Source organism: Dysidea avara, chromosome 8 (assembly GCF_963678975.1).
Source record: "Dysidea avara chromosome 8, odDysAvar1.4, whole genome shotgun sequence".
Classification (NCBI taxonomy): domain Eukaryota; kingdom Metazoa; phylum Porifera; class Demospongiae; order Dictyoceratida; family Dysideidae; genus Dysidea; species Dysidea avara.
In genome coordinates this window covers 19,565,684-19,592,513 of record NC_089279.1, presented here as the reverse complement: position 1 = coordinate 19,592,513, position 26,830 = coordinate 19,565,684, and the positions used below count along the sequence as shown (strand labels likewise).

General features: G+C 38.1%; 1 protein-coding gene and 2 non-coding genes across 4 annotated transcripts; all 3 read left to right on the top strand.

Moving 5' to 3' along the window:
* Position 1: 1 nt before the first annotated feature.
* On the top strand, positions 2-26,337 carry LOC136264680 (chromodomain-helicase-DNA-binding protein 8-like). 2 transcript variants are annotated; one of them, XM_066059460.1, is made up of 41 exons: positions 2-98; positions 1,196-2,441; positions 2,594-2,702; positions 2,797-3,054; positions 3,782-3,906; positions 3,966-4,083; positions 4,140-4,223; positions 4,361-4,426; positions 5,187-5,258; positions 5,315-5,518; positions 5,733-5,845; positions 6,456-6,510; positions 6,568-6,631; positions 6,678-6,790; positions 7,730-7,891; positions 7,952-8,198; positions 9,293-9,429; positions 9,487-9,551; positions 15,249-15,444; positions 15,608-15,702; positions 19,662-19,734; positions 19,791-19,879; positions 20,141-20,339; positions 20,397-20,501; positions 20,550-20,726; positions 20,776-20,863; positions 20,911-21,028; positions 21,077-21,166; positions 21,214-21,314; positions 22,129-22,237; positions 22,295-22,468; positions 22,539-22,564; positions 22,621-22,906; positions 22,954-23,060; positions 23,249-23,459; positions 23,511-23,629; positions 23,808-24,364; positions 24,497-24,853; positions 24,955-25,017; positions 25,074-25,173; positions 25,966-26,337. In XM_066059460.1, exons 2-41 carry the CDS (start codon positions 1,198-1,200, stop codon positions 26,199-26,201), a joined length of 6,912 nt encoding a protein of 2,303 aa, XP_065915532.1. In that variant the 5' UTR covers positions 2-98; positions 1,196-1,197; the 3' UTR covers positions 26,202-26,337. The 2 variants fall into 2 exon arrangements, with proteins under 2 accessions (XP_065915532.1, XP_065915531.1); XM_066059459.1 differs by having other exon boundaries at positions 4-98; positions 23,805-24,364.
* Positions 3,226-3,297, top strand: Trnah-gug (transfer RNA histidin (anticodon GUG)). Its single transcript has one exon. It is a non-coding gene; the product is annotated as a tRNA-His (tRNA).
* On the top strand, positions 3,486-3,557 carry Trnah-gug (transfer RNA histidin (anticodon GUG)). Its single transcript has one exon. It is a non-coding gene; the product is annotated as a tRNA-His (tRNA).
* Positions 26,338-26,830: the final 493 nt, after the last annotated feature.

Below are 26,830 nucleotides of genomic sequence, written 5' to 3'. Positions count from 1 at the left end.
TATAATTCAAACGACCACGCAAGAAAAATGTCTGCGATGCCGAGGCTACTTTTCTGATGGGAATTAGTACCTATCCTCAGTTTGACCCTCCATTGTTGGTGAGTAGAAGGTTATTGTCAGTTTTATAGCGTTCTAGTAACATACAACACTATTTTAGGTGATTTTGGGGTCGCTTTGTTGCGCTCGAAACGGTTGGTAGGTTGAAAAATGGCAGAAGTTGGTTTCTAGAGTGTAACGACTTGTTATAGTCGAGGGCGGAGTACTAGTTATAGTGGTTTTTAGTGTAAGTGATGTACCGCGCGCTGTTTTATGTAGTTTTTGTATTGTTGAGGAAAGTTGTGGTACAAATTGTTTTTAGGGCGAAATTTCCTTCTGAAGTGTTAAGTGCGTTTTTTTTCCTGTACAAGACACTAGGAGAGTGTTTTAAAAATGTCTGTTGTAAGACCGTATGGTTATAACTAGTTTTCCTGGCAAGTAGGAGCTGAATTGTTGCATTTTGGCTCAAGTCATTTGAAACTGTTTAGGTGCAATGTGGTAGAGTATGAATTTGTCTACACAGAATATGCAATGCTGAACAAACACCAAGTAATGTGATGTTGATAATAGCACACAATGTTGCCAGGAGGATCTGTAGTCTTTACCCCTGTGAATATCATTGCAGGGAAATAATGCACAAATTGAAAACACAACTATAATCTGATATGTATTTGTGTTTGGAGCCTATGTTTATGCATAAAGTGCTGTACAAGTGTACACTTTGTGATAGTTTTCCATAGCTAAAGTCACCTGTACAGGGAATTTAATACTTTTGCAATTTCATGTGTGGTGTGGTTGCACATGCGTGTCTCTTATATTCCGCTATTCTTGAAGTGAAATAACCTATGCCATCACCCTGTTAAAGTAATTTGCCGTGTGTACAGCAGTCTGAAGTATGATATGGGTATCCAGCACCATTGTGGTGCCAGATAAATCGCTTATAAAAACACGCATGCGTATGCATTCACACTACACATTTCGTATGAAATTTCAAGAAGTGTTAAATTCCCTGTATTTACTCCTGTTGTTTTCAATAATTAGAGATCACTTAGATGTACTATACCCATTGAAATTGTTTGCTTGTACATGGTATTCTCATTACCCTGTGCTACAGGTTGTATTAGCAAGTTGTGTTATATTCATCGATGTTTTTTTCTAGTGATGGATCCCACTGATTCTATAGAAAGTGACCTTGCCAGTTTGGCAGCTACCTTACCTGGCACTAGTCAGTTGAATATTCCTGATGAAAATATATTGGAGCAGGCGATTAGCATGGACCAACAGATTAGCTATGATGGTTCTATGCCATCGTCAATTGATCCAATAGGACTTGCACTTGCTGAGAGTGAAAATGTTACCTCAGATGTTGACCTTACTTCTGGTATTCCTGGCTTTCCAGATATTGTGTCTGGTAATATGCAGGATTCTAAGCTAGTAGCTGAAAGTCTTCGACAGATTTTAATGGAACAAAGTAACATTGATCTTTCCGTTGAACAGATAGAAGGATTGTTGCCAAGTTTGGCGCAACTTTTGCCAGGTATTTGCCAGTCTGTGGCTACATCCAATCCACCACTGCCGCTGCCACCACTTACTAAAATTGATCCGGTTAAACACAACTCTAATGTTTTTGTGCAGGTGTTACCTAATGCTGGCACAAGTTCAGCGATACCACAACAAATTCCTAAACCTCCTGTAGTCACTGCTACCCCATCTTTACCTTCTATTACAATGAACAATCCTCCTCCATCTTTAGTTCATGCAGTACCTATTGCGCCACATCCTACAAGACTGCCTCAGACACATGCACCCTTTTCTGCTAGCCTTCAGCCAAAACCAACTGTTAGAAAAATAGCACCAGCTACCAGCAGTGTACTAACAACTAGTCATATTGGTGGAAAGATTAACGTAAAACTGTTGGATACACCCATACCGTCAACTCAATTGTCATCTTCTGTGCACAGTTACAGTAAACCACATAATATACTTCAACCAATGGAGATTAGAGGACAATTCCTTTCCAGTAACTCTATGATAAAGAGTCAAGTAGTTGAACCAATGGCAGTGGATAATGAAACTGAAGATATTGATGTTGGAGGGCCTATCCTTAAACGTGGCTTTCCATTGCCAGAATATTTGAAGGATCACTCTTACTCATTTTATAATCCAGTAGAGGCACAAAGAAATATGGGTTTTAAGGGGATGAAGTCTTACTCCTTGATTCCTGCTGATAAGTTATCATTTGCTCCAGTCATTCCCCCTACATCAATGACGTTGTATAAACTGCTTAAGGTTGTGCCAAGAAAAACATTGATAGCAACTCCAATCAACAGAAATGTAAAACTGAAGATTGAGGACTACCAACCTGGATTGAAGTACTCTGCAAAAAGGACTACCTCAAGGAAATTGTTCGTATTTTTATAAACGTGTTGCTTGCTATGGTGTCCATACACATACTGTACTATACAGATACCTACAGAGCATTAACAGATATGTTTGAATGTGCATACAAACACTTTTGTGTAATACATAGTCCATGTGACTGTTTATTTATCTACAGGACCAGAAATTGGAAATATGACGATGGCTACTTGTCATCTGATGAGTCAACAACTGATCCAGAAGATCTTGATGTAGATCAAGAGGACTTGGAAGCTGCAGCAGCCTCTGTAAGTATTAAAACTAGATCCACTCTTATTTACATACATTCATACTCCTGTACTTTACATATACAAATTATTGCTTCTTTCTATTTTATTAAAGGCTCGTCGGTCCCAACGTAATGTGGGTCGCAGGAAACAATATGTCGATGACATCAATGTCAATCTCAGTGATTATGAAGAGAAAGGAGACTCTGAAGATGAACAGATGAAAGCTAAGAAGAAGAAGAAATATGAACCAAGGCCTAATGCTGACAGTGATGGGGAGGGGAACTCTGCCAGCACCAGGGCTGGCCCATACTCTGCTAGGAATGTTTTTATCAATCCCACCGAAGGGTTTAAATACAGTGACTTGTATATGGTATGTGATATATGTAATTTCTTACTGTAAAATGTGTTGTACTGTAGTTTAGCTGTCAAATATCCTCAGTCACTATATTTACCACACCCACCTGGAAACTCCCACACACATATAGGTTATCATGTTTGTGTATGGTTTATAATTCTTACTTTTACTTATTAAACTGTAACAGCTGTGATAGTATAGTGGTAAGTACTTTGCGTTGTGGCCGCAAAAACCCAGGTTCGAATCCTGGTCACAGCATTCTTTTTTTTTCAAATGGATACTTTTTCTTTTTTATCTGTAAGAGCTAATGGTTTCTGTAGAATTGTTTCTATTAATGTGTTACACATGGAATACACTAAGAAACTCCCACACACATACAGGAACTGTGTGGTTATCATGTTTGTGTATGGTTTATAACACTTACTTTTACTTATTAAACTGTAACAGCTGTGATAGTATAGTGGTAAGTACTTTGCGTTGTGGCCGCAAAAACCCAGGTTCGAATCCTGGTCACAGCATTCTTTTTTTTTCGAATGGATACTTTTTCTTTTTTATCTGTAAGAGCTATTGTTTTCTGTAAAATTGTTTATACCTTTCTATTAGTGTAATACACTAAGTTACAGTATTATGTACTGTACTGTCATGTCCTATTCTATGACTCGCACTTCTCCGCTGTTAAAGATTGTTTTGCTTTGTGCTCATGTGCAAAAAAGAAGTATGTGACTTAATGCATTTCATTTAGGATGCACCTGTGGAAGAGGCTAATGTTGTTGAAAAAATACTGGGCCACCGTATTAGGCGAACTACTGAAGCTGAAAGCCATTTGGGTGAAATTATTGAAGAGTTCTTTGTCAAGTACAAAAACTAGTAAGTATACAACATTTACTAAATGTATAGTATAATTACTCATCAATGTGTTTTTCTAGCTCCTACCTACATACTGAGTGGGCGACATTCTCAAAGCTGGCGGTAGGAGACAAGAGGTTTGAGTCAAAGATGAAAAGATATAAGATTAAGCAAGAGCAGTTGGGTATATTTGCTAATGTCAGTGGACCACACATGGGTAGTACATAGGGTAAATTAATAATGGTTTTGTACAGATTGATGAGGAGCCATTTAACCCTGAGTACACAGTGGCTGATCGGGTGATAGATGTGGCTAACTCTACAGAACCTAATGGAGAGGTATGAGAGATTGTTGTATTGTGTGGCCCACTGTACTGCAGTAAACTATCTACTTTACATTATATTGTGGTGATTGATACACTGTGCATATCATGCTTTTTGTATTAGTTGATGGTCTACATGCTTGTTCACTTTAGGTAGTAACACACTATCTAGTCAAGTGGAAAGCTTTACCTTATGAAGACTCAACTTGGGAATTACAGGTACAGTATCTGCAGGAGCTCATAAAGTGCCGCAAGGCGCAAAGGAGAATAACACTCAGGATATAGCTGTGTTCTATCTTTTGTTAATGAAACATGTCCTTATAAAGAGAACAGTAATTTCCTGGTACTAGCAGTTCATATGCAGCCATAGAGTGTTAGGGTAATTGAAAGAATGATTTCAACATAGCTCTGTTTCTGTTCCTCTAAAGCATAGACTTAGTTCACTGCTTTGAGTTGTTCAGGCTCTTTTAGTTTACAAATAGCACACAAGTACTTAGACTCATCATGGGAAAACAAACAGCTTGATGCAATAAACCACTGAATGGTAGTGAATGTAGGATGAATGTCCTACATGGACTTGAGGTTTAATAATTAGTCAAATGTTGGAACCACTAGAATCACGCTCCTTTGTGCCTTCGGCACTTATAAGCTCCTGGAATTTGCAATATATGGTACTGCCCAAGCGCAGCGTTGCACTCACTCATATGCGTAATTTTGCTCAAGATTTTAAAAATCGCTAATTAAGGAGTGTGACAACTGTTTCGCTTGTGATTCTCGTTGGCGAAATGGCTGTCACGCTGTCTCGTGAGCAAAACAGTTGTCACGCCCCTTAATTAGCAATTTAAAAAAATCTTAAGCAAAATTGCACGTGTGAGCAAGTGCGACGTTGCACTCGGGCAGTACTGTAGGATCACAAAACTACATATGCTAATTAATATAAGTTAGGTCAGCTTTTCCATGCGCTTTTCCTATATTTCAGGAGGATGTTGACTCTAAGAAGGTAGAACAGTTTAAGAAGTTATCTACCATGCCACCATGGCATGAATTGGATGTAAGCCACACTTAATAATGTACAGTTAAAGGGTGGTCATAATTATTTCCATGTAGTTTGTTAGCCGGCCTCCTCCTTCTGACTTCAAGAAGATCAAGGAACCTCTGGTGTACAAGAACAATAATAAATTACGACCTTACCAGATGGAAGGACTGAACTGGTTGCTGTTCTGTTGGTATACAAGGCAGAATTGTATATTAGCAGATGAGATGGGACTGGGTAAAACCATACAAGCTATCAGTCTGCTAAGTGCTGTACAGGTGCGCGCGCGTGTGTGTGTGTGTGCATATATGCATGCATATATGCATGCATTTATATGTACACATAATTATGTACAGTACGTTTGTGTTATAATGTGTAAATGTATACCGTGTACATGTGTACGCGTATATGTGAGCGTTTGTTTACTTATTTATTGTGAGAAAACTCACAGTTGTAGAAATATATTTATGTTACTTGTATGTACATGCACAGTGTGCTGGCCTGCGGGGACCATTCCTCATCATAGTACCATTATCTACCATTGCTAATTGGGAGAGAGAGTTTGAGTCATGGAGTGACATGAATGTTGTCATCTATCATGGAAGGTGATTATCGTAGTGTGTATATATATATATATATATAGTGTTTTTGATTTATGGTGCTAAAAATCTCTTTAATAATTATACCAACTGAGAAACTACCCTTACAAGGAGATATAGAATTAATAATGTGCAGTGCATTATGATGGTAAAATGAACAAGAGATGGTTCGGTGACATGTAGTATATTTACCATCAATCTAAAGATCAAATCCCATAATCACTTCTCCAATGTAACACTATAAATTTGGGGTAGCATTTTTACCCAATTAATTGGCATACATGTACAGTACATGAGATCATCATAAGGTAGTGTTGAATTTTTGAAAAGCTGTATACAAATGGTATTAGGCCTATGATACAGTAGACTAGAGCTCTAACGCTTAAGGATATCTGTACTATATTATTTTGAAGAGTCAAAGTGACAAAATTACTTTACTTTCGACACAAAATATTAGTATTAATGATTGTGTAAAATTAAAGCTTAATTGTTAAGAATACTTAGGTCAGCTTTTAGTTCTACAACTACAATAGCTAAATGACTGGAGCCACTTACTGGTAAAGGCTAAAACTGAAGCAAAATCTGATATTGCTTGGTTGTGTTTATGTTCTGACAGTGCCTACAGCAGAAAGATGATTCATGAATATGAGCTGTTCTATCGAGACTCTAAGGTTAGTCAGTATACATGTAATTTAGTAATACTATAATATTGTTGTACCTGCGTACAGAGTAGGATAGTACCAGGTGCCTACAAGTTCAACGCTCTTGTTACTACTTATGAAGTGATATTAGGTATGTTATACACTACATGTATCTACGTCATATTGTGTTATTGTAGCTGACAATAGTGAACTGAACAATGTTCAGTGGAGGGTGGTGATCATTGATGAGGCACATCGTCTGAAAAACAAGAATTGTAAACTACTAGAAGGACTGAAGATGCTCAATATGGTTGGTGTGTATGTTGGATAGTTACAGTGGATAGTAGTCAATTATCCAAACTAATGAGGAAGGACACTCATTTTTTGTTGTGCGTGCGTGCGTGCTTGTGTGTGACCCATGCCAATCTGTCTTATCACCTACACCCTGTATTTTAAAAAAGTTTCAAAAAAATGCCTGTTTTAAATATTTAGTGTGTTGTATTGCTGATGGTTGTACCAAATTTTCACACGTTTTACACCAATTCCTTACCTTCCAGAGCATCCACTGTGGAAGTAGCCAACAGCTAAGTTTCACCAAATTTTCACACGTTTTACACCAATTCCTTACCTTCCAGAGCATCCACTGTGGAAGTAGCCAACAGCTAAGTTTCCTGCCATTTTAGATAGTTTTTAAACTGAAGTTGACTGTATCAGGCTAGCTTCAAAAGGGGAGGGAGGCAGGGACCCAGAAGGATGAATTAGGCCAAGTTATGAGCCATTTAGGTGTCAAAATTGGCTTAAATGAAAGGAAATTCATAGAACAGGTCTTTATTCAACACCACGGAGCTATACAGCCACATACAGCCACTGACCAGAGCTCCATTAAGGCACCACATCACACATACAGATCACCACTGAGTTTGGGAAAAGCAGCCAGCAAAAGCAGACCACTCAAGTCCAGCTGATTTTAATTGTGAAATTGGATAGTTTATTCATGTAGTTTTGTGCTCTTAGTGAAAAATCGAATCTGCTGACATGGGAGATAAGACCGGTTTTCCCAGATCCAGTCACATATACAGAGCTTTTAATTTGTTCTAATAGAGCATACAAGTGTTGACAAAATGCTCTACTTAAACAGTCATTTTGATGTTTGGATAATTCCCATTCAGCACTCATACATGTGTACACAGAAGATCCTATTATGAAACTACAGGTGGTGTAGTGTGTCTATCTTTGTTATACCTTACAGGAATTCAGAGTGTTGCTGACTGGTACTCCTCTACAAAACAATGTGGAAGAATTGTTCAGTTTATTGAACTTCCTGGAACCAGCCAAGTTTCCAGTGCTTAGTACCTTCATGGAAAAATTTGGTGACTTGAAAACAGAGGAGCAAGTTGAACAACTAAAAGAGGTAAAATGGAACACTCTTTTGTATGTGTACATTATGTTGTGTTTTCTTTGTTCTCTGTAGATTTTACGTCCAATGATGTTGAGAAGGTTGAAAGATGATGTTGAGAAGGGACTAGCTCCCAAAGAAGAGACAATTATTGAAGTAGAGTTAACAGCTGTGCAGAAGCAGTACTATCGAGCAATATTGGAGCACAACTTTTCGTTTCTGTCAAAGTCTTCGCATAGTCACGGCACAGCAGCCACTCCATCCCTTCTCAACACTATGATGGAACTGAGGAAGTGTTGTAATCATCCCTTTCTTGTTAAAGGTACACCACTGACCTGTGCATACATGTACAGTATTTTGTGTGCATGGTGGCATAGCTACCATTGACTGGAACAATGGGTACTGGACTACTGGACTGACTTTTTTTTTTACACATGTCAAGGTTGGATTTATTGAGTGTCACTAGCTAAGGGCCTTCATAGGACCTTCAGCCTGCTGAGCTGAGCAGTGGAATAAGTAAACACTCTCTTCTAAGGATTTCACTACTTATTATGTTCTACAGCACTTATCCACTCCTTACTATTGTACTGCACGGAATGTGATAGCAATGGTTAACCCAAAACTCAACCAACTTATCAATGATATCTGTGAATAAAATAGAGTGATGCAGACCATCTGAGCCACAAGCCATCTGTCCTGGGACAATCTATCTTACCTAACTTCCAATTATTACACAACTGTAGGTATGTGCAAGCTGGCCTATGTGACTAGTATATGTGACCGAATTTATTAGAATTGCATCGTACAAGCTTACTGCTATCTCCAATACTTAATTGTTGGTTAACTATTGCTATCACATTCCTTGTGGCATAATGGTAAGGAGCATTTAGACTTATAAGTGGGGCAATTATTAAAGTATAATAAATAGTTATGAAATCAATAGAAGTTAGTTTCTGCTTATTGTATTGCTCTATATTCATCATTTAGAAGTGGACTGAAGGTCCCCTGAAGGCCCATATGCCTAGCTAACAAGACTCAATAAATCTAATCTTAGTATGTGTAAAAATTAAAAATATATCGGTCCAGTGTTACAGTCCAGTAGTTGATTAGTTACACCCTACTCTAATAGAGCAGTCAGATTTCATTGTGGATCCCATGTGCATTTCTGTATGGGACATGCAGGTCTCTGGAACATGATCTCTGCATGCATGTATCATGCTTTTAGCCATCTTTGTGATTTATGTACGTTTTCCCTGATAACAAATACAAATTTGGTACTACATTTTAAGTTTGGTTTTGTTTATTAATTTTATGTGCCATTCTACCTTATGTATGGCGTCAGGTTAAAATGTACAGGTTGTTATTTTATGTTGGAGCTGAAATGAACATGACCCCTTGCTTGTTTGTGTACATAAGGTGCTGAGACAAAGATAGTATCAGAATTCAAAGAAACAGGACAGATCAATCCAGTGTTTAATGCTCTAATACAGGCCTCAGGAAAGATGGTGTTGATTGACAAGCTCCTGACCAAACTGAAAGAGAGTGGACACAAGGTGAAGAGTCATATAACAAGTGTACATGTAGTGTACTAGAATTCACTTACCGTACAGGTACTAATATTCTCACAAATGGTTCGTTGTTTGGATATTCTTGAGGACTACCTCAGAGCAAAAGGGTGAGCTGACTATAATTACACAAGTACACAGAAAAATTTGGAATTTTCATCTAGAGTAGGGACCATAGTACATCGATAAAAAGTACTGAAACAAGCTGGAGTAGTGCATGATATTAAATCACAGTAAAATAATAAGGTATAGTTATATCCCGGTACGAGGGTGATATTATTGTTATTACACGAGTCCAAGGCGGAGCCGAGGACGAGTGTAATAACAATGATATCATCCGAGTATGGGTCATTCCATACCAAATCAACAAAAAAAAATCCGGACCCCTTTTGATTTTCGTGAAATTTGGCACAAACATGGACCTTTTCAAGAAACTTTCTCACACCAAAATTTGGCTCATTTCATAGGTCTCCCTTTAAGTTATGACCACTTAAAGTTTATGCTGAAAATTTTGTATTGCTTACATGTCTTCAATAAAATGGCCATAACTTTGTTTGTGATTGACGTAGAAACATCTGGTTTAGAGTTTTGAAATGCTTATTAAATTCTCTTTCAGTTGATGTATAATGTTTTATAATTGCTCAAAGGAAAAGGTCAAACCACAAAAATGTAGCCTTTTCCTTTGATCTTAATTTTCTGAAATATATATTCTTTAATTAAATTTATTTTTGGTTCACATGTTGCTCTAATACTTACCATTCATCACGGTGAGTTTAAAGTTGGGACCAATAGTAGATCATGAGTTATAAGTGTTAATGTGTAGCCTTGTAATCACTGCTGTTTGTATGGTTCAAATACGCTAAGATGCAATACCAATTGCAAGTAACTTTATATAATAGTACGTCACAATTATTTTATACATTGTTGGTTTGTAAGTAAAGTTAATTTGTTTATGTTTTGTAAGAAAACCCAGTAAAAGCTTGTAATTAAATACATATACTCAAGTAATTTACCCCTTATCAAGCTTGTATATATTGTTTCTGATTATGACACCAAGTCTATTGTATAGTAGTGAAATATTGAACTTGATGACATTTTCACTAGCTACAGTAACTGCTACTGCTACTGTTAGCATTTAATGCTGATTGTTGATATGCAAGTACGTATTTTGATACACAAATGTAGCTATAGTGGAAACTGTCTAAGCCAGTAAGGCCAATTTTTTTTGGCCTTAATAATGTAGGTGGCTATTTATATAGTTTGATGTGTACAAATCTCTTACTTGAACAATTTAAAGTTGGCCCTTAATAGAAAGGTGGCCTTTCATTACAGGTGGCTGCTAAGACAAGTTCCACTGTAATTTGAAACACTTAAAAATAAAACAATGTTATGTAGCTGCATTCACACAGGCATGAATGTTTCAATATTGTAATCTACTAGAGCTTTTCTAACAAGTAGTAATGAACGACTGATGTAGTATTAACAGTCTTTTCAACTTATACCTTCAAAAATTCAATTGTGTACTGATATCAATGTATCAAGTTTCCATGTGAATGATTGTAGAGACTGTCATGCAATATGCACCAGTTTCAGTCTCAACTTTTACTATAACACTCTGATTTAACTTTGAAGTTAGTTGCCTTGACCCTTTCTTTAATCGATTGTTGGTATATTTCACTTAAAGCTATAGATATGCATTAGTGTGCAATTGCTGTAGTGAACCTTTGTACAATGGAACATTTCTATGATTCTATGATTCTCAATTATAGAATCAAATTATGAGCTACATTGCTATTTTTATCATGATACAGTTGATGTATGGAGTTTAAGCCAGTTACCTTAGGGCCAAAATTTATGGGCCTTAATGTGCAGGTAGCTGCTTAATACATTTGCATAAGTGTACAGTAACAATTTAAAATTGGCCTTATTGGAGTGGTGGCCTTTCTATACAGGTGGCCACTTTCCACTCTATTCCATCAAATTTTTAATTTGACGAGTAAGACAATGCATAGTGGTTTTAGAAGTGTACATTTTTCCAGCAAAGGCATTATTTATAGGTTCAAACATATAAAGGTGGCCTTTAAGTGGCCATGCAGTAGTAGGCATTCACTTTCAGAGTATGATTAAGAGTGATATACAGTGTAACATATCTTAGCAGCTACCTTAAAGGCCACCATTTTATAAAGGCCAACTTAAAATAGAATATTTCTACTCTAATGCAACTATACGAAGCAGCTATCTAGGTATTAAGACCAAGAAGCTTTGGATATCACTAAGACATGGCATTTCAATTCCACTTTACATGTACATATGTATGAATAACTGTTGTTTGCATCCATTATACACGCGTAAAAGATTGGAAACTATCATCATAATCTGTGGCCGAATATTATTGTACAGTAAGTAAAATTGAAAGAATACATTGGAATATCATTGGTTATACAGTAAATCCCTATAGCTACCTCTATAATAAGACCACCTCTATTTTATAGGACACTGAATTTACAGCAAAAACATAATCAGTGATTCTTTTATTAGGCAGCCTTATTATTGCTCCAACTTTCTTAGCTTTAAAAGTGGCTCTGTTAGTATAGTTTCAATGTAGTGAGCCCTTGTCAATACAAACCCTAACTATTTTAATGCATAAAATGATTTTTGACATACTAAATATAAGGTAACTTGCAATTGGTATTGGAAATTACACTGAAAAATACCATACAAACAGCAGTGATTACAAGGCTACACATTAACACTTATAACTCATGATCTACTATTGGTCCCAACTTTAAACTCACAGTGGTGAATGATGGGTATTAGAGCAACATGTAAACCAAAAATAAATTTAATCAAAGAAGATATATTTTTGAAAATTAAGATCAAAGGAAAAAGCTGAATTTTTGTGGTTTGACCTTTTCCTTTGAGCAATTATAAAACATTATATATCACCTGAAAGTGAATTTAATAAGCATTTCAAAAATCTAAACCAGATGTTTCTACATCAATCACAAGCAAAGTTATGGCCATTTTATTGAAGCCATGTGAGCAAAACAAAATTTTCAGCAGAAACTTTAAGTGGTCATAACTTAAGGGAGACCTATGAAATGAGCCAGATTTTGGTGTGAGAAAGTTTCTTGAAAGGGGCCACGTTTGTGCCAAATTTCATGAAAATTGAAAGGGGTCCGGATTTTTTTTTGTTGATTTGGTATGGAATGACCCGTATACGGGATATAACTATTTTATATCCCAGTGTGCGGGAGTGCGCAGAAGTTTACGGATAGTAAATTAAGTTCCGGTTTGAGTTCCTGTCACTGTGCTCAAGATTTCGTCCGAATTGTGTGGAGATTCTACTTCGTAGCTACAAGAGAGACCTTACATACTGCCTACAAACTGTAGCAAAGGGCGGTGTTATGAAGCAGCGGTTCCAGGTACGATTCGCCTTCGTCAGAAGTTGGTATGGTGGTGTCGCGTGGTGTGCAAGAGAAAAATAAAGACCAACAAGTGGCTACCATAGTCCGAGATAGAACGATGAAGCTAGAGGAAGTTAGTTCTTCACCATAGTGACCGTTGGGAGTGATTGCTGGAGCGAAAATCGTCACGTACTATTCTTGGCCTTTTTTAAACTATCGTATTGGTAACTTGTAGTGTTATTGTGTAAGGGATTAACAGTTTTCTTGTAAGATTTAGGTAGTTTTAAGTGCTGTATTGGTGTGTTTTGTATCAATATTTCCTTATTTGGCTCTTTGTTCCATCGGTAAACAATACCATTCGCGGTTATTATGATGTCACGAAAGAGACTGAGTGGCTCCGCAACAGGGTGATAAGTTAATTATCACTGGGTGATAACTAATATATTGGACAGTAGCAGTGCTGCTCTGTCTAGCTGTATGGTAGTTATAACCCAGCGTGGCGCTTTGATACTCCCACGCACTGGGATGTAACACTTCTTAAGCCCCAGTGCGTGGGAGTATCAAAGCGCCGTGCTGGGTTATAACTACCATACAGCTAGACAGAGCGGCGCTGCTACTGTCCGATATGTTAGTTATCACCCAGTGATAACTAACTTATCACCCTGTTGCGGAGCCACTCAGTCTCTTTCGTGACATCATAATAACCGCGAATGGCATTGTTTACCGATGGAACAAAGAGCCAAATAAGGAAATATTGATACAAAACACACCAATACAGCACTTAAAACTACCTAAATCTTACAAGAAAACTGTTAATCCTTTACACAATAACACTACAAGTTACCAATACGATAGTTTAACAAATGTCAAGAATAGTACGTGACGATTTTCGCTCCAGCAATCACTCCCAACAGTCACTATGGTGAAGAACTAACTTCCTCTAGCTTCATCGTTCTATCTTGGACTATGGTAGCCACTTGTTGGTCTTTATTTTTCTCTTGCACACCACGAGACACCACTATACCAATTTCTGACGAAGACGAATCGTACCTGGAACCGCTGCTTCATAACACCGCCCTTTGCTACAGTTTTGTAGGCAGTATGTAAGGTCTCTCTTGTGGCTACGAAGTAGAATCTCCACACAATTCGGACGAAATCTTGAGCACAGTGACAGGAACTCAAACCGGAACTTAATTTACTATCCGTAAACTTCTGCGCACTCCCGCGCACTGGGATATAAAACAGTTATATCCCGTATACTTGGATGATATCATTGTTATTACACTCGTCCTCGGCTCCGCCTCGGACTCGTGTAATAACAATGATATCACCCTCGTACCGGGATATAACTATAACTTATATCCCTACTGTGCATTTCCATTATGGTATCTTGAGCACAGTAGAGATATAACACTTCTTATTGTTTTACTGTGATTTAATATCGTGCACTACTCCAGTTTGTTTCAGTACTTTTTATTGATGTGCTATGGTTCCTACTCTAGTTGAAAATTCCAAATTTTTCTGTGTATTTGTTTGTTAACTTTTTTTGTAAATAATTATTGTGACTGGTGAACCCACAATACCGCATCTGAATGGCGCCGCATGCCCCAGCTATATCAATTATCGTCTGAAAAGTGAAGTATCCATTACGCTTCGTTGTCAGCTAGGTTCAACCCAGCAACAGCATTTCGAATCAAGAACTGTTCGAAAAGCACCTCTGCAATCCATGCATACCGAAAGAAAGAACTGGTGCCGTGTGCCCCAGCTACCAATTATCGTCTGAAAAGTAAAGTATCCATTATGCTTTGTTGTCGGCTATGTTCAACCCGTTACACAGCAGTACGAATCAAGAATTGTTCGAAAAGCACCTCTGCAATCAAACTGATAGCCACTATGAAAAATATGGACGATTTCCATTACGAAGGGAAGCCATCATGTGCTACCGCCAAATTGACACTTCGCTGTCAGCAAAGATGAATGGGACACAAAGGGGAGGACACTGATAAGTCCATTAAGAATACATTGTACATACTGTGGTATGCCAAAAGGCACCTCTCGGGCCTAAGCGATGTCGAACAGTGAAAAAATCAAGCCCATAGCCTTAGCCGTTATTGAGTTACGCTTGTCTGAAGGCATCAGGCAGTCAGTCAGTCAATCAGTCAGTAGAAAATTCCGTTAAATATATTATTTTTTAAATTCTGTAGGAAAGCGTTTGGGTCGATCTGAAAGCTTGTTTGGACTTAGTTTTACCTAACCAATACTGCCTCATCATCATCAGGGAAAATTGAGGCTGGTTTTGGGTGATGTTATTTTGTGGGCCACAACTACTCCTTTGTGGTCCCTACTATTATCGTACTGTACGATGTATAGTGCCTATTAAATGTTTTGTTGTCATCGTAGATATTTATATGAACGTATTGATGGAGGAGTGAGGGGTACACTCAGACAAGCTGCTATTGATCGGTTTTCTAAACCAGATTCTGATCGTTTTGTGTTCCTCTTGTGTACCAGAGCTGGGGGACTGGGTATCAACCTCACTGCTGCTGATACTGTCATCATTTATGACTCCGACTGGAACCCTCAAAATGACATACAGGTGCTCATAACATGTGTGCATTTCCCTCAATGACATGTGCTCACTTGGCTATCATTTAAATTGAACTGACTGTTCTATTAGAATAATTTTCCTTTTGGTCATCATGCATTGTATGTATATACACAAGATGTGCACTGTTTATACCATGTCATGTTTATCTTAGGCCCAGGCTCGATGTCATCGTATTGGGCAAGAGAGGGCTGTGAAGGTTTATCGACTTATCACACGAAATTCTTATGAAAGAGAAATGTTTGATAGGTTTGTACAGCTGTATGTATGTATGCTGTATTAACTGTATGTGGCATGTTTAGTACACTATGCAAGCTAAACTGAACCTTTGTTACAGCACTACATACTGATCTACAGGGGTGTGGATTATTTAAGCAGTTGTGTATATTTCTACCCTATCAAGACACACGGTAGTGTGTCATGCGGCCCAAGAAGCCGGCGCGTAACACCCGTGAGTATATTGACAGGAAGAAAGAAAACGCAATTTTCGCATCTCCGTAGCTCTGTGCTTCCTTTATGAAACAAGACGATTTTTGCTGTGGACATGCCCTCCAACTGCAGCACTCCACATTCCAAATTTGAGCGAAATCGCAGATATGCGACTTCAAAAATTGGCTCAGTTTCTTCGTTTTTTTTTTCTTCTTATTTTTCTTTTTCTTGTCGCACACTTACAAAAAGTGCTATAAAACTCGAACGCCATATCCGATTGCCTTGAAATTTGGCACACAGAAGGGGGATATAAAGGCGCATCTCGGTACCAACTTTGGCTGGAATACGATAAACAGGCAAAGAGTTATGAGCGATTATTCACGAAAAATAACACCAATATGTTGTCACGCCTACAGGGTAAACCGCGTATGGGATGAAGCTGAAAATCAGTGGGTGAATAGGTTAACTATTGAACCTCAAACCTTTTGTGGTTTGAAAGAAATCGAGCTAAAAACCAGGAAGATACAACGAAAAAACCAACAGTGTGTAACAATTATGCAATCGAGATCACCTAATAAAAAAAAACGACTGCTTGCCACGCCTACCAGATAAACCGCTTGGGGTAATGCTTTGAAAATCGTTGTACAGATGCAGTAATCATCTTAGAAAGGCTCATCAATGGTGTAGAAGAATCAGACTTAAAGCCACGGAGTTATAACACGAAATCCAACTTGGTGCAGCAAGTGCGAGATCGAGATACTCTAATAGAGCAGTCATCCTAATAGAGCAGTCACCCTGAAGAGAATTCAAGAGATCAGCTAGAAATAAGAAACCTGTATAGAAATCAGCTACACACAAGTCACCCTGTAGAGAGATCAGCTAGAAGAAGTTACCTTGTAGGGAGTTCATGCAACTATGGAAAGAGATAGTTCAGCTAGAAAAAATCACCTTGTAGAGTTCAGCTACAAAGAAACCACCATGTAGAGAGTTCAGCTACAAACAAATTGCCCTGTGGAGAGATCAATAGAAGAAGTTACCTTGCAGAGAGTTCAGCTACAAAGAAACCATCATGTAGAGAGTTCAGCTACAAACAAATCTCCCTGTAGAGAGATTAGCTAGAAGAAGTTACCTTGTAGAGAGTTCAGCTACAAAGAAACCATCATGTAGAGAGTTCAGCTACAAACAAATCTCCCTGTAGAGAGATCAGCTAGAAGAAGTTACCTTGTAGAGAGTTCAGCTTCAAACAAATCACCCTGTAGAAAGATCAGCTAGAAGAGGTCACCTTGTAGAGAGTTCAGTTACAAAAAAACCACCATGTAGAGAGCTCAGCTACAAACTAGTGACCTTGTAGAGACATCAGCTGGAAGAAGTTACCTTGTAGAGAGTTCAGCTACAAAGAAACCATTCTTTAAAGAGCTCAGCTGCAAACAAATCACCTGTAAAGAATTCAGCTACAAATAAATCACCCTGTAGAAAGATGAGCTAGAAAAAGTTACCTTGTAGAGAGTTCAGTTACAAAGAAACCACCATGTAGAGAATTCAGCTACAAACTAGTGACCCTGTAAAGACATCAGCTAGAAGAAGTTAACTTGTAGAGAGTTCAGCTACAAAGAAACCATCATTTAGAGAGCTCAGCTTCAAACAAATCACCTGTAGAGAGTTCAGCTACAAACAAATCTCCCTGTAGAGAGATCAGCTAGAAGAAGTTACCTTGTAGATCGTTCAGCTACAAACAAATCACCCTGTAGAGTGATCAGCTAGAAGAAGTTACCTTGTAGATCGTTCAGCTACAAACAAATCACCCTGTAGAGTGATCAGCTAGAAGAAGTTACCTTGTAGAGAGTTCAGCTACAAAGAAACCACCATGTAGAGAGTTCAGCTGCAAAGAAATCACCCTGTATAAAATTCTGCCACGAACAAATTGCCCTGTAGAAAGATCAGTTAGAAGAAGTTACCTTGTAGAGAGTTCAGCTACAAAGAAACCATTCTGTAAAGAGCTCAGCTGCAAACAAATCACCTGTACAGAATTCAGCTACAAACAAATCACCCTGTAGAGAGATCAGCTAGAAGAAATTACTTTGTCGAGAGTTCAGCTACAAAGAAACCACCATGTAGAGAGTTCAGCTGCAAAGAAATCACCCTGTAGAAAATACAGCCACAAACAAATTGCCCTGTAGAAAGATCAGTTAGAAGAAGTTACCTTTTAGAGAGTTCAGCTACAAAGAAACCACCCTGTAGAGAGATCAGCTAGAAGAAGTTACCTTGTAGATCGTTCAGCTACAAACAAATCACCCTGTAGAGAGATCAGCTAGAAGAAGTTACCTTGTAGAGAGTTCAGCTACAAAGAAACCACCATGTAGAGAGTTCAGCTGCAAAGAAATCACCCTGTATAAAATTCTGCCACAAACAAATTGCCCTGTAGAAAGATCAGTTAGAAGAAGTTACCTTGTAGAGAGTTCAGCTACAAAGAAACCATTTTGTAAAGAGCTCAGCTGCAAACAAATCACCTGTACAGAATTCAGCTACAAACAAATCACCCTGTAGAGAGATCAGCTAGAAGAAATTACTTTGTAGAGAGTTCAGCTACAAAGAAACCACCATGTAGAGAGTTCAGCTGCAAAGAAATCACCCTGTATAAAATTCTGCCACAAACAAATTGCCCTGTAGAAAGATCAGTTAGAAGAAGGTACCTTTTAGAGAGTTCAGCTACAAAGAAACCATTCTTTAAAGAGCTCAGCTGCAAACAAATCACCTGTACAGAATTCAGCTACAAACAAATCACCCTGTAGAGAGATCAGCTAGAAGAAATTACCTTGTAGATAGTTCAGCTACAAACAAATCACCCTGTAGAAAGATCAGTTAGAAGAAGTTACTTTGTAGAGAGTTCTGCTACAAAGAAACCATTTTGTAAAGAGCTCAGCTGCAAACAAATCACCTGTACAAAATTCAGCTACAAACAAATCACCCTGTAGAGAGATCAGCTAGAAGAAGTTACCTTGTAGATAGTTCAGCTACAAACAAATCTCCCTGTAGAGAGATCAGCTAGAAGAAATTACCTTGTAGAGAGTTCAGCTACAAAGAAACCATTCTGTAAAGAGCTCAGCTGCAAAGAAATCACCACTGCCCAAGTTTCAAGGCAATAGCTCTTTCCAATCTGAAGTTATCAATTGTCAAAGTTGGCAAATTGGATGTTTGTGGAAGGCCCCTTTTTGCAAATCCGGTCACATATGTATTATATATATAATTTGTACATTTACTGATAAAATATTTAAAGTACATCTACTTCATCTTTTCTTCTTCCTGTAGTAAAGAAAAAAAACATAGGTTAAAAAAGTCCCAAAGCTGGCCTATGAGCCGGCTTTGGGGTATACAAATACAAAAAGAAATGAAATCTAATCCAAAACAGCCAAGCTGTAAAAAAAGTGTGCGGCCCTCAGAAAGGCTATGGTGAAAAAAGATGTGAAATCCAAGGTGGCGGCCAAGAAATGGCTGTGATGGTAGGTTAATGGTAAAAATTTTAATAACGACAATTCAGGTGAATTTTTATGCCGCTTCACAAAATTTACCTGAATTGTCATTATTAAAATTTTTACCATTAACCTACCATCACAGCCATTTCTTGGCCGCCACCTTGGATTTCACATCTTTTTTCACCATAGCCTTTCTGAGGGCCGCACACTTTTTTTACAGCTTGGCTGTTTTGGATTAGATAATGTTGTGTATTACTATTGTCAATGTGTGTGTTTGCGTGATATACTATACGTAATATACTGTTTCAGGGCTAGCATGAAGTTAGGCTTGGACCGAGCTGTATTGCAATCCATGAATTCTCAAAACAAAGACACTAGTGTGGTAAGTTAATGAAATCTTTGTGTGATTAAACAACCTCACTTATCCACTATGGTTAGGCTGCACAGCTGTCCAAGAAGGATATAGAAGATTTACTAAAGAAAGGAGCATATGGAGCAGTCATGGAAGGGGATGATGATGCAAACCAGTAAATTAGCTAGTACATGTAGAAATTATGTAAAGAATCATGCACGCACTGTCCTGTATATACCTGTTGCAGGATGTGGTAGTTGCGTCTTGTCCTTATGTAAGACTTTTAAGTTGTACAATAGTAGGGGGAGGCCATTACCTATAGTTCTGTGTATAGTGGTATGTGTGACCTATATTAGCTATAAAGTGATGGTTTGCATGTGTAAATCTTCACTGAATGTTCTACAGTATTAGGGTTTTTAATCATGTTGTCATCAAGGTTTTGTGAAGAAGATATTGATCAAATTTTGGAACGACGTACCAAAGTGATTTTGATCGAATCAGCTGGCAAAGGCTCGACCTTCTCTAAAGCTAGTTTTGCATCAGAAGGAGCAGAAGGCATTGATCTAGATGATCCAGACTTCTGGCAGAAGTGGGCTCAAAAGGCAAAACTGGATCTCGACAAATTAGCAAACAAGGTGAGTCACTGTTAATACAAGCAGTAGTGCATATTATGCAATACATTTTTACTCTAGGATAATTTAGTTATGGAGACACCCAGACAGAGAAAACAGACTCGACGTTATGGCAGTGAACACGCTAGCAACATATTCAATTTGGACAATGATGAAGAGCCAGAGGTAGTAGCTGTGCTTTGTGGTAATGTCTCGTAATGTGTGGTGCTTTAGATGGCTGAGTTGGTTCCCTCTCGCGGTAAGAAAGGATGGACAAAGATTGAGCTGTTTAAGACAGAGAGATACCTGCTTACTTATGGCTGGGGCCAGTGGAGTAGAATACTGAATGCTTTACGTATGAAGAGGAATCGATTAAGTGAGAGAGATGTTGAAAACATATCTAGAACAATTGTAAGGTTGTTGGTGTGAACTGCTATGTTGTTAACTATTCATATCTCAGCTGGTGTACTGCCTGTCTCACTACAAGGGAGATGAGAAGGTTAAGCCGCACATCCATCGGTTGATTGACCCTCGTCAATACTCAGATGGTAACATTTTCAGTACAATTGTAATGTTGTGGATATGGCTTTTGTAGGCAAATCATCTCGGCATGGTTTTAGTGAGGATGACTACCTTGGATTGTTGGCTAGAAGTCCTGAGATTCTATTTCAAGATGACAGCTACATGAAACACTTAAGGAGGAATGCCACCAAGTTTGTACTAAACATGTATAGTATTATGTGTTATGAGTTGCTATTCAGGATATTACTGAGAACTAGACAGCTACATGTTATCAGGTGGCAAATGTTGGAGCCATTTCTTGATAAGATCAAGAAGAATGCCCATTACAGGTGGGTTAGGTTATCATGTCATGTATATTGTGTATACATTATTGTAGTGAACTTGATATTGATCTGCAAAAATGTGAAGATGATCCTCCAGCACTTTGGTGGGATGATGACTGTGATAAGTCATTACTTGTGGGAATAATTAAGCATGGTGTGTGTGCGTGCGTGTGTATGATTATGCACTATACACTAATATCCCTGTACACAAATAATATTGTGCATGTTACATGCACTTACATTACCTCCTAAACATGTGACATGCGTATGTATAGTTGGGACACTTTTCCAGTGTGGTACATGTGTGTGATTCTAACGTGTATCTTCCTTGTGATGTTAGTGGGCAATGGTCAAAAGCTAGCATGCATTGTTACAGGTACAGCTGTGTTCCTACAGTTACTATTGGTTACAACCATCTCAATCCTCAATCGCTGGTACACACTAATAGTAGATTGCTACTGAGGATTTCCAAATCTTTGCCATGTATTCACATGCACATCCATCACATGAAATTTAAGTACAAAACAATGATGCATGCCGCTGAGTGAAACACTGATACATGGGACTAAAAGTTATAAACAAACTACTTGGTGGAGTCACATACACCAGTCGGTCCGGTTCACCAGTCATTTCATTTTGCGTTTGTAACAAACAAGTGTCAGTTTTCTTTGTGGGATTCAACATGTACCTGTAACATAACTGTACCATACATGTTATGTGCATGTCACCCTATGTTTAGCATGCATGATAGATTCACATGATTGGTACACACCTGTCATAACATGTAGCCTAAGTTTCAGATTACATGCATCTCACATAATATGTAACACTCATATATCACTAAACATTCATGTAGGTGCACGGTCACATACACAACATTTCAAGTAAGGGTATGCAAGTACATATGTATGCTTTTATTTGTTTGATCAACTTATTGGTGATCACATATCATGTGCATACTTACTCAGGTTATGAGCAATATGGTTTAATGAGAACTGATGATGCACTAGTATTTAAGAGAATTGCTGGTCCAGAAAAGCCGGTCACCAGGAAAAGCAAATCTAAAGGGAAGAGCTTGTAAGTGCTACCAACTCATCACACATTTTCCCTTCCCTTTATTATGATATACTACAGTACATCCAGTCAGTCAATGTTAGAAGGATCAGGTCCTGGTACTCCTCTTGATAGCTCATTGGCTGGGTCTGGAGATGATGAAATGTACGAGGACAGCATTAATGTTGGAGATGACGATGATTACCAGTTTGAGGCTATGGAGAGCATGCCAGAGAGAATACCAAAAATTAAACGGTAAGTACACTGTTTTTTTGTACATGTTTGCTATTGCATTTTCTATACACTTTATATGTACTTTTTATAGCACTCCAGTTCAAGCAGCCATTCCAGGTATGTACAAATACTGTTTTGTGCATGCATACTGTGGTCTTGTGTGTGTCCTGTAGGGATGCACATATGGCCAACTGTGGCTGACTTGAACACACGAGCTAGAAGACTGGTAACACATTTCTTGAAGTGTCAGAAACAAGAGGAACAACGTCAAGCCAAACTACAGAAGATAAAAGAAAAGAAAGAACGTGAGAAAGAAGTGTCACGGAAGAAGATGCTGAAGAAAATGGAACAAGCAGAGAAATGGTCAAAACGAGAAGAACAGGACTTTTCTCGAGTCATTTCTTTTTATGGTGTGGAAAGGAACCTTGATACATCTGAATATGACTGGGCAAGATTTAGGTTAGTAGTCTGTAGTGTAGAGATGTACCATGATTATATTTTGGTAGACAATTAGCCAATCTAGCCCGTAAACCTGATGATAAAATCACCGCATACTACCTTGACTTCAGAAGTGCCTGCAGACGTGTGTGTAATAAGTTGAAGCCAAAGAGAGGTATGTGTGTCATAATAATCAAATGCTTCACTAAATATTGCTACTATATATTTGCATGCTCTTGGTTACAGCTAAAAATGCTTTATAAATAGTTGTATACACCCCTATGTAGGACATTTTTCATGTAACATTTGTGCATTTGTACAGTTTGTGTATTGCTCAAGTAAAGACATGATACATTACTGCAGGTTCTAGGACTGGTCATCTTTTGGAGCCAATCAGTGAAGAGAGAGCATTGAGGTGTCTACAGAGGATAGATCTGTTGTTTGCTGTAAGAGAAGAACTGCTACCTCATCCTAACTTTGATGAGTTGATCACATTGTGTGAGCCGTCATTTGAGGTGCCCCACTGGTGGATACCTGTACAACATGACAGAGATCTCCTTGTAGGAGTTGCTAAGTATGTGTGTAGTGTGTAAGTGTTGTTGTGTACTATACTGTCTACCTGTAGACATGGTTTGTATCGGTCTGAGATATTGATCTACAGTGACCCAACACTGTCTTTCAAAGAGACTGTACCAACTACTCCAAATTTGTTTGCTGAACCATCTGTTAAAGAACCCACATCAGGTATTGCTAGTGCAGTGTACAACTACTGTACCGTTATTGAAATCTTTAACGCATTTACTTTCCTGAATGCTATGGTTTGAATTTCGTAACATCAGTGTTTAGGTGTATGTATGAGACACCGTGCTGTAAATGCACGTTACAAACATCTGTATTACGTTTGCTGTATGTCTCATAGTAGTTGTCAAGGACAAAATGGATACGCAAAAAGTTAAAAGTGAAGGCTCCATTAGTAGTCCCACTGAAGTTGTGAATGAGAAGGCAGTAAAATCTATGGAGACTGGTCTATCATCTACTGATATACAACATCAAAGTCAAGAGTTAGAACAGATCGAGAAAAATGGTGATCAAACATGTTCAAATCATGAACAAAACAATGTAATGCAAGATCAACCAATGGAACAGAAACAATCAAGTGAAAACAAAACGTCTGATCAAGAACTTCATCCAAGTCAAGATCAGCTTAGTGAACAAACACAAGACTCACCAAATCAAGATTTGAAACAAGAAGATCAACAACCTAATCAAGACCAAGGAGACGACTTAAAACTGATAGAAGAGCCTCATGAACAATCAAACAGTCAACAACAAGTCCAACAAACACAACCAGATGATACAGTACAGCAGATAAGTGTTGATGAGCAGGAATCATCTAATGTAGTCGTCACCTCTGAACCACAAACTCCTGTCAAATCAAAACCATTATCAAATGCTCTTGTACCAATGACATGGCCTAAGGTATACAGTAATTATGAGAAGACTAATACTTGTTACTGTATGATAAGTGTGCAATATTTGAATTTGTCTTAAGCATGAAATCTCATGCAATTCCTAGTACTTCACTGATATGTCGCGTTATTCTTATTTTAGGAAAAGGCAATTGTCATGAGAATCAACAAGATTGTGTTTGCATTTCGTAACAGAGTGTGGCCTAAGCCAATGGAAGGTCTTAACATGTTCCAGCCATTGATACAACCAGATGGTATAACTGTGGACCAATCGTCATCCTCAGAATGGTCTGAGTCAGAGAGTATTGACAGTCCTTCAGCTAGTGATACTGACTTGAACAGTGAACCAGAGCACAACGTTAGTGTTGTTGGTAACAGCTCCCTACCACTGGAGATTAATCAGTCAGGAATACTGAGCTCTAAAGTGAAGGAAATTAAAGCAGTATCTCGTACTTTAGCTATTGAAGACAGAACTACCCAAGGAAGCTCCCAACAGAAGGTACAATATTAGCATACATTATCAGCATGTATGTATTTGTAGTGTAAAATGAACAATATTCTGATGTGGTGTTGTTACAGTACAAGCAATTTTTTTTGTAGTCTCCAAGCATTAAGTTGATACTCAAGAAGATTCCAGCAGAAACAAGCAATGACCCACTAAGTGTATGTATTATTGAGCTACACCCTGTAGTATTGTTATTGTGTTGTTAATATTACAGTTGGAGGTTAGAATACCACTGGCAAAATTGAACTTTTCCAGTGTGAGGGGGATAAAGAGAATACCAAAAGTATCTAGGAAAAGACCAAATGAAGAAAGAGGTGTGTATTGCAGCTAAATAGCTTGAAATGTGACCAGATTTTACAAAACCGATTCAAATTGCACATCAAACTAATACCACCAATGGATAGCTACAATATCATACTACAGTGCAACCTGTCTAAGACAGTCACCTTCGGGGCAAGATGTTTTGGCCTTAGTAGGCAGGTGGTTGCTTTAAAGAGGTGAATCAGTGTATAAATACATGTAGCTCACCTGGGGAATTTACAAGTGGTCTTGTTGGAGAGGTGGCCTTTGTATACAGGTGGCTGTTAAGACAGGTTAGGCTGGTTTTAACAGACATCTTTTCTAGGTGGTGTGGCAGGCTCGAATGGCAGTTATTGGCTTTGTGAAAGTTACAGTACTAGCTTTGTGAAGGGCCTGGTTTGGAAAGAATCAATGCTTGATGGTAGATATTGTTGGCCAAACACTTTTCTGTTGATTTTGCTGCATGTCAGACACTAAGAAACCAACACAGCCCTGTAATCTCATGCCTGGACTTCAATCATGGTCTGCCTCCATTTTGAAATCCATCTCTTGCTCAACCCACCATCTCCCACCCTCCATCCCTTTGTGAGCACTCGTGATACTACTTTGCTTGTCCACCTGCTCAGATTTTCTGTCTTATTTGGTGGGAAACTCTACAAGTAGCTACAAGTGGTTTGAAAGGTAATAGAATGATGCATAATTTCATACGTATGCAGCTTGGCAAGTTATGAATTCTTTAAAGCCGTTTATCTAATAAGTGTAGAGTTCCCTGGGGCCGTGTTAAGTGTTTCTATTAATGTATATAGATGATGGAATAGATGAGGACTACATGCCATACTCTAAGAAGACACATGGAAACATTCGACCACCACCCCCAGTAGTACAAGAGTACTACACTGCACAAGAAGTTGTCACCGACCCTAATACAAGTTACTCATTTAGGAGTCGTAGTGAAAGAAGAGTGAAGGACTCGCTATGGTCTAAAGACAAGGACTGGAGTCCTGAGGGTGATATAGAATATTCTGATGCTAGTGAAGACTAGAAGAATTATAATTTATTGCTCTATTTATATAAGTAAACTGTACATTAAATTTATTTAATACGCTAGCTCTTTTGTAATATATTGTAATTGTTTATAGTATTGCAACAGTGTAATGATTATTGTTCACAATGCTAGAGCTGCTTGTGTATGGCCTTGTTTTGGTATCAGATCAGTAACATGTGTAAACAAACAGCAGGTTATACATAAACATCTAATTGTGGGCAATCTTGTTAAAGTAATTATATCCTGCTTTTGTAATGTCAACAATTGATTAATAATAATTAAATTAATTTAGAGGACAATTAGTTGCTACCATAACAGGTTTTATCAGCTTGTATTGGTTATTGGTGCACCTATTTCTAGTGAATTTGATTGGGCTTAATATCAGCCATGTTTAATTTGACAACTCGACTATTTCAAGTTAAGTGTTATTATGTGACATTGTGAATTTCCAAAATTCATTCACAATTTTAATTTTATTGGTTGATTTGACAGTGTTGTATTGGAATTCTCACACAATTATACACATATGCATGATACATTGGAACCTGTTAATCAGGACACTTGGTCAAAGTATCCCTTAGCATGTAAAATGACCTGAAAATCAGCTGCAGGTTTAGACACTTGGT

What these genes read in the sequence shown, in the direction of transcription:
- LOC136264680 (XM_066059459.1), top strand. Translation starts at nt 1,198, where the DNA reads ATGGATCCCACTGATTCTATAGAAAGTGACCTTGCCAGTTTGGCAGCT. An exon ending in TCGACAAATTAGCAAACAAG is followed by an intron (nt 20,340 to 20,396) that starts GTGAGTCACTGT and finishes TTTTTACTCTAG; the next exon opens with GATAATTTAGTTATGGAGAC. An exon ending in AAGACCAAATGAAGAAAGAG is followed by an intron (nt 25,174 to 25,965) that starts GTGTGTATTGCA and finishes TAATGTATATAG; the next exon opens with ATGATGGAATAGATGAGGAC.